At 55.6% G+C, this 7,747-nt stretch overlaps 1 protein-coding gene across 1 annotated transcript; it reads left to right on the forward strand.

Moving 5' to 3' along the window:
• The first annotated feature begins 2,278 nt into the window (after nt 1-2,278).
• LOC128947434 (histone H3-like centromeric protein A) lies at nt 2,279-4,934 on the forward strand. Its single transcript, XM_054291691.1, has 4 exons — nt 2,279-2,354; nt 2,840-2,931; nt 4,107-4,184; nt 4,800-4,934. The coding sequence occupies exons 1-4, from the start codon at nt 2,279-2,281 to the stop codon at nt 4,932-4,934; spliced, it is 381 nt and encodes a 126-aa protein (XP_054147666.1).
• The last annotated feature ends 2,813 nt before the right edge of the window (nt 4,935-7,747 follow it).

Below are 7,747 nucleotides of genomic sequence, written 5' to 3' on the forward strand. Positions count from 1 at the left end.
GTCTGTGGAAAAGACCTCCAGCAACTGAAAGAAGTGCCCTATGCTCCACTAGCATAGACTGGACTCTATAGGGGGCAAGTGCCCCCTGCTCAAGAGAGAGGGGCACACCACAAGGTAACCTGTGGTTTTACTCGCCTGACCATGGTGAAGACATATGGAAGTGGGATGTAAAACCCACCTCTGCCTTGGCAGCACAGGTATGTGAGTTGAGAGGAAAAATTAACCACCACAGAAAACTCTTCAAGGAAAAATGCCACTCAGTTTCCACTGAGCAAGTCTTCAGGTGGAATTGAAGGGCTGATGATGTTACTTCTGACCCTCTGGAAGGCACCTCCAGATCATATTTACAAGAAGCAAGCAATAAGTACCATAATCAGAGCTAGAGGGGCCCTAGCTCCAGCCAGGTGTGGAAAAAGGACAGTGGAGTCAGTTGGATTGTGTGGATCCATAGCCTGGCACAGCAGAGCCACAGGAGCACAAGGCTTTAGTTGACACAGGTGCACAATGCACCCTAATGCCATCATTCAGGGGGAGAATCCATCTCTGTTTCTGGGATGACAGGGGGATCCCAACACAGACTATACTGGAAGCTGAAGTGGTCCTGACTGGGCACTAGTGGCAGAAAAATGCCATTGTCGCTGGCCTAGAGGCTTCATGTATCCTTGGCACAGATCACCTCAGAAGAGGTATTTCAAGGACCCAAAAGGACACCATTGGGCTTTGGGAGAGCTGCTGTGGAAACAGAAGAAATTAAGACAGCTGAATCCCTTGCTTGGTCTTTCAGAGGACCCTTCTGCTGTGGGACTGCTGAGGTAGCTGAAGAACAGCAGGTACTGGTGTACAGCACAACAGTGTCCCATTGGCAACATGGCACCGACTGGGACTTCAGCACCCATGGCACGGACAGGAAAACCAGGGCATTGGGAACAGCCAGGGCTTGGGAAAAGCAGGTACTGCCTGACTCACCTGATCTCCTGCTGTGCCCAGGTGACCCCAGTGGGTGTTGGACATGTGTGGATGTGTCTGCCTGCAGCTCAGCAAAGCCTTTGGCACTGCCTCCATCTCCCTGCCTCTCCTGGAGCACCTGCAGCTCACAGCTGGGACAGGTGTCTCTCTCTGGGAACACCTGACTGATGGCCAGGCCAAGGAGGAGTGGGAATGGGGCCACAGCCAGCTGGGGCTGGGCACTGCTGGGTTCCCAGGGCTCAGTGTTGGGGCCGGTCCTATTCAACATCTGGCCTGGGTGGACAACTAGGGGCAACTGGGAGGCTTGATGGGGTCAAATAAGGAGTGTGGTGGCCCACTGGGAAAACTGGAGGTTAACTGGAGGTCTGGAAGGCAATGCCCTCAAGAGACCCCAAAGCCCACCTGGGCCACCATGGGTTCACTAACGAACGCCCCAATCTCCTTCTCCCAATGGATTTCATGGACAGTTGTGATCCTTGACTGACCCCCACTTGGTACTGGGAGGCACAGGGAGCTACTCAGACCATGTTGGGAGACAACTGAAGACACACTGGGAGCAAAGGGAAGATGCTGGAACCATGTTGGGGGTACTGGGACCATAACTGGGGCAACTAGGATCATACAGGAGGGGACAACTGGAACCACGCTGGGTTCATACTGGGAGTGTCTGGAACCACACTGACTGGGGGCAACTGGTATCATACTGGGATTGACTGGGATCATAGTGGGATCATTCTAGTAGTGACAGGAATTCATTGGGACTGTTGGGGGTGTGACAGGGATCATACTGAGTCGTTGTGATCATATTGGACTCACAGTGGGAGTGACTGGAAAGCACTAAAATCATACTGCAGGGGACTGGAATCATACTGGGATCATTCTGGGAGTAAATGGAACCATGCAGATGACCGAGAGCAACGGGAACCACATGAGAGTGACTGGGATCACAGAGGACGATTACACGACGATTACAGAGTCCGTACTGGCACCGCACGGGGACGGTAACTGAGACTACCCGGGCAGCACCGAGGCACGGGGTGCCTGGGGGTGGGGCCATGCAGAGTTCTGCTAATGAGCCCTCGGCGGGCGGAGTCCGGCGCGGCACCGGGCGGTCGCGCGCCCCGATTGGCGCGCGGAGGGAAGTGACGTCACGAGCGGCGCGGCGGGAGATTTGAACGGCACGGCGCGGCGCGGCGGATCCCGGCAGCGGCGTGGGGGCCCCGCACACCTGAGCTCACCCTGACTCTCCCTTCCCCAGCCGCTGGGTCCCCTTCTGAACTCGCCCTGACCCTGCGGTGGACTCGGCAACACCATGCCCCGCCCCAAACCCACCCCCCGACGGCGCGGGCGTTCCCCAGCCCCCCCATCGCCCCCGCGGCGGGCACGCAGTGAGTGAGGGGCGGGGGACTTCCCTTATAGACACCCCTTATGGACCTCCTACATCGAGCCCCCTTTCAGGCCCCCCTCTAGAGCACTCCTATGGACTCCCTCTATTGTTTTCCTCCGCCCCTAGCCTGTGCCCTATATACCCCTATATGCTTCCACCTCCTAGAGTCACCTCACATTCCCTCTCCCCTATAGCCCCTCTACCCCCATACTCCCTGTCCCCTATAACTCCTCTATGTCGGCCATAACTATAGCTCCCTATAGATCCTTTATACCCACAATGTCCCCCCAGACCTTACAGATCCCTTATAACCTCCACAGCCTTCCCCTGTCTCCCTGGCCCCTATAGATCCCCTATAGCCCCCTGTGTTCTGACAGGCCCTATAGATCTATACCCCCCATGTTCCTTCAGATCCCCCCATCTCTGCCCTCCAGGCTAAATATATCCCCTAAAGCCCCCACAGACCCCTATCCGATGCCCCCACAGGGCGCCGCCCAGGGCAGCGGGCATTGCAGGAGATCCGCACGTACCAGAGAAGCACCCGCCTGCTGCTGTGCCCCGGCCCCTTTGCCCGCCTGGTGAGAACCCCCCACATCGCTAAAATCCCCAGACACCCCGATTTCCCCCCCAGAACCTCCCCAGCACCCCCCATGGACTCCCAAACTCCCCTGGGACCACACAGATCATCTCAGATACCCACAAAATCTACTGTGGGACCCCCAAACCCCTCCAGGACCCCCCCAATTTCACCCCAGAACCTCCAGCATTGTCTGGGATCTTCCAAACCACTCTGGATCCCCTCTCTTGAGATCCCCAAATCCGTCTCAGGACACCCCAGATCAACCCTCTCGACCCTGCAACTTCCCCCAGAGCCTTCAAATCCACCCTGGGACCCTTCAGCTCCCCATTGGACTCTCCCAAATACCCACTGAAACCCTTCAAACAATCCTGAGGACCCCTTCAAATCCAACCCCAAATCCACCCTGGGACCCCTGAAATCCAACCTGGAACCCTCCAACCTCCCCCTGGACCCCATCCCAAAAACCCACTGCGATTTTCCAACCCCCTACAGACCCACCAAGTTACCCCCCAGAACCCCAAATCACCCCCTGGGACTCTTCATGACCATCCCTTTCCCCCAGGGCCCCCCCCTCAACCCTGTTCCATCCCTCCCCATGTCCTTGTCCTCTCCATCCTTGTGACATGGTGAGCCTGTCCTCCCCCAACATCCTTGCATATCCTCCAATGTCATTCTGTGGTTCCAGACATCCTTGTGTCCTGCCACCTTCAGAGGCTGCATGGATTGAGAGTTCCCTGTGCCCCTCCTGCTGTGCTGGCACTGTCCCCCCGTCCCATCGGGGTGTCCCCATGTTCCCATGGCCGAGGGTGTTCCCAAGATGTTCCCAGAGTGGTGCTTCCCCCCTGCCTCCCACCTGGCAGACCCCAGGGTGTCCCCGTGGTGATGTTCCCATGTCCCCACTCCCCAGTGTATTCCCAGGTGCTCCTGTCCCCAGTGTTCCTCTCCCTGGGGTATCCCCAAAGTGTCTCCAGGGTGATAACAAGGGTGTCCCCAGGTCCCTGGGATGTCCCCAGGGCAGTGTCTCCACGTCTCCAGGGTGTCACCATGGTGGTGGCCCCAGCCCGGGATGTCCCCAATGCCCCCATATCCCCTCCATGTTGTCCCGATGTCCCCGCACTCCCTGTGACCCTGCTGCCCCCATGTGCCCCCCTCGCTGTGCCCTCTCTGCCACAGGTGCGGGAGCTCTGCCTCCTCTTCACCCGCGGCGTCGATTACCGCTGGCAGAGCATGGCCCTGCTGGCACTGCAGGAGGTGCAACTCGGGGGGCCCAGGCGTGATGGAGGGAGGTCACAGAGGGCTGGAGGGGCCCTATGGGTCCTGCAGGGGTATCCAGGGACTTAGGGGTGTGGGGAAGGGGCTGAGGGGGATCTCATGGGTACTGAGAAGGTTTCCATGGGGGCTGGGGGGCTGTGGGTGCTGCAGGGGGAATCTCTGGGTGCTGGGGGTGTCTCTGGGGGCTGGGGAGGTCCAAGAAGGTCTCTTTGGATGCTTGGATGAGGCTGAGAGGTTTGTTGGGTGTATGTGATGGGAGCTGAGGGGGAGTCTAGGAGGGTCTCCATTGGCTGGGGGTAGGGTCTATGGGTTCTGGGACAGGGTTCTATGGATGTTGAGAGGGTCTCTGGGTGCTGGGTGGGGCGGGGTCCCTTATTCCCAGGGTCTGTCGGGGATTGAGGATGGGTCTTTGGGTCTTGATCCCTCCCTAACACATTTGCAAGCACAAGGTGCTTCAGTCACCCATGGGTGGGTTTGGAGGGACCCTGCCCCCTGGGTGTGTGTTTGGGGGGAGTCTCTGACCCCGGGGGAAGGTGTGGGGGTTGGGGCATGCTGGGGAGCTTTGGGGACCCTCCCTCAGGTTTTGGTTCACAGGCAGCAGAGGCCTTCATGGTGAGGCTGTTGGAAGACGCATACCTGTGCTCGCTGCACGCCCGCCGAGTCACCCTGTTCCCCAAGGATCTGCAGCTGGCCCGGCGCCTGCGAGGGCCCGAAGCGGGGGGCATCTGAATGAGGACCCCCTGGGGAGTCTCTCCTGATAATTTCACACCCATAATCTTACTGGGACCTCCTATGGGACCATCATGCTGAGACCCCCCCCCACCCATAGGGTCCCCCAAGCCCCCCCTCGTGGACCCACCCCATAGACTTCCCCACCTCAGGATCCCCAACAACCCCTTCAGGGACCCATCTCCGGGTGGAGGTCCCCTTCCTTAGTCCAGCACCTCTCAGATTATTGAGGACCACTGCCCATGATCCCCCTGGAACCCCCATCACCAGCATGCCAGTCCCAGGGAAGCCTACTCAGGACCTCCACCCTGCTGGAGACCCTCCCAGTTCTGCTGTACCCCAATAAATGTTTGTGACCCCTAGGTGCTGTTGCTGGGGAGTTTGGAAGGGATTTGGAGGTAAGGCACCACAGGGGGTAACTCTGGAGGGCAGGAGAACCCACAGGGAGAGGTCCTCTGAGCATTTTAGGTGAGGGCACCTGGAATGGGGGCCAGGAAGGTCTTGGGGCCCAAGGGGTTCCACGTATAGTGGTGGTGGGGGGTCGTCTAAGGGGTTGGTGCTTAAGGGATTTGCTTTTTGAGCGGAGGTCAAGGCTTTAGGGGCGGCGCTTAGAGGTGGCTTGAACGTGGGTAGGGATTCCTGTGGGGGGCGGGGCTTAGTACCCCGCGGGGGTGGGGCTCTGGAGGTCTCCCGTCCATGGGCGGAGCTTCAACGGGGTCCCCGCTATGGGGCGGGGCTTGGGGAGGGCCACACTTGGGGGGCGGGGCCACGAGGGTTCTGGACGGTCCCCGGCTGCTTTTCCCGCTGCTGCCGCTCGGGGCGCTGCTGAGCGGGGAGGGGCGGGACCTGCAGGGGCGCTGCACCGGCAGCGCCTGTGCCCGCGCCTGAGGGCACGAGAGGGACCCCAGAACGGACCCGCCCAACCCCAACCCTGCCCTGGGACCCCAACCCCCCCTTCCTCATGCCTTGGAGACCCCTCCCGAGCCTCAGAACCCAAAACCTACCCTGGGACCCCAAGTCCCCTTAAAACTGCCCATCGCTGCCATCCTTGGGGTACCCTTTGAGCCCCCCAAACCTCAGGGACCCCAAATATCCCCCCTAAAATCCCAGCCTAGCCCCCACCCACCTGGTTTGGGATACCTCCAGTTTTGGGGTCTCCTCAACCCTCTTTTTTTCCCTAGACAGTCTGGTGCTTTTTTTCCCTAGACAGTTTGGTGGGGAATATTTTTGTTACTGAACTTTCAAAGAAAGGTAACAATGCAAATTGTGGACAGGACAGAAAATTGCTTTGACATCTCTAAGGACCCTATAAGCAGCAGTACATCTGATAATGAAGAAATCACATTACAACCCCAAATTAATGATGAAACCTTCTATGACAGTCAGGGTCTGCACACTGTTACTAAAACAGTGTGGTACGCAGCAGCCAAGCAAAGTTCCAGGAAAAGTATAGCACACTTACATAGTAATCGGAAACTGGATATGTTTGGAGAGTGCCTCTGGAAGAGGGTAATTAAATAATTTGTCTGAGGTGGAGGCCCAAGGCTTCTGGAGGCCAGAAGTGTTTTTAATGGTGAGTGACTAGAGAAAACTGTGTTTTTTAACTCGGAATGCCGCCTATTGAGCAGGAGGTTGCATCCATTAGAGAGGAGTGATTTGCTTAGGATTGAGACCCCAACCATAGATCATGGAACAGAGAGTGTACAGAAGGCAGTGTTTTTGCAACTGATGAATGACAGATGTTCCAGGACAGCCCTCACCCACATCACTGGTTAACCAAGTATGTGGCTGCCATGGTTAGAGTTTTGCTGAACGTGATAAAACACTGCGGCAGAATTTCAGGATCACTTGAAGCAAGTGTTAACCCCACAGAGAGAAAGACAAGGGAAAAGACCCTTATCGTGGGGAAAGAGATCTTCAGGGCTAATTAGCTATGGCAGAAGGATTAGTTTCACTTAACAATTAGTAAACAGAACAGGAGTAGAACAATTAGTAAACAATCAGGAGATTGGAATTGCACCAAGGAAGCAGACTGCCCAAAAGGGGGCAGCAGGGTCCCAGTGCATGATGGAATGCAGTTTGAGTGAAAGGCTTGCAGAAAGGAATTTCTCAGGAAGTGATAAATTATCCACTGCTGTTCTGGAGAATGTAGTACTTGGGGAAAAGGAAAGTTGCACTCTTTTGCCACAAGCAGGATAAAGATGTTGATGTGGGTGTTGGAACTCCTGAGAGACCTATCATTACTATGGCCTCACAGGCTAATGTTGTTAATTGGAGTCTTAGAAATAACTTTTGGCATCCTCAGTGAGCTGGGGGCTGGCAGCTGCAAACATTTAAGGAAGCTCACCAAAAGTAAGACTTACACAGAAAATGAGGTATCAAAGTTACCACTGGCTTCTGAGATGGAGACAGGAGAAAAGCTGAGAATCCAAGTGGATAAACTTATGACTGAGAAAGACCATCTTAAGACTCTACTTGCTTCAGCAGAGTGTAAGGAAAGACAATTATTTTAGAATTTGAATAGGGAAATTATAGAAGAAAGAAACAAGACCTGAGAGAGGAAACCTTATTTATCCCTGTTACTAAGAAATGAACAATTGCAGAAACAGTTCCAGGAAGAAAAGGAGAAGAGATGAAAACCAAAAGAAACAGCAAAGGTGATGCTTAAGCAAGCTACGAATTCACCTTGTATTGTGCAGAGTCCATTCAGGTGGCTGATTTACAGAAGCATTCCACGCACAAGCCAAGTGAAACTGAAATGCAACAAGTGGAACCCTATCAATACATACTAATGACTCACACATCCAGATTCC

Source organism: Melozone crissalis, unplaced genomic scaffold (assembly GCF_028551555.1).
Source record: "Melozone crissalis strain CALT ecotype California unplaced genomic scaffold, PUWL_Pcris_2 ptg000105l_1, whole genome shotgun sequence".
NCBI lineage: Eukaryota > Metazoa > Chordata > Aves > Passeriformes > Passerellidae > Melozone > Melozone crissalis.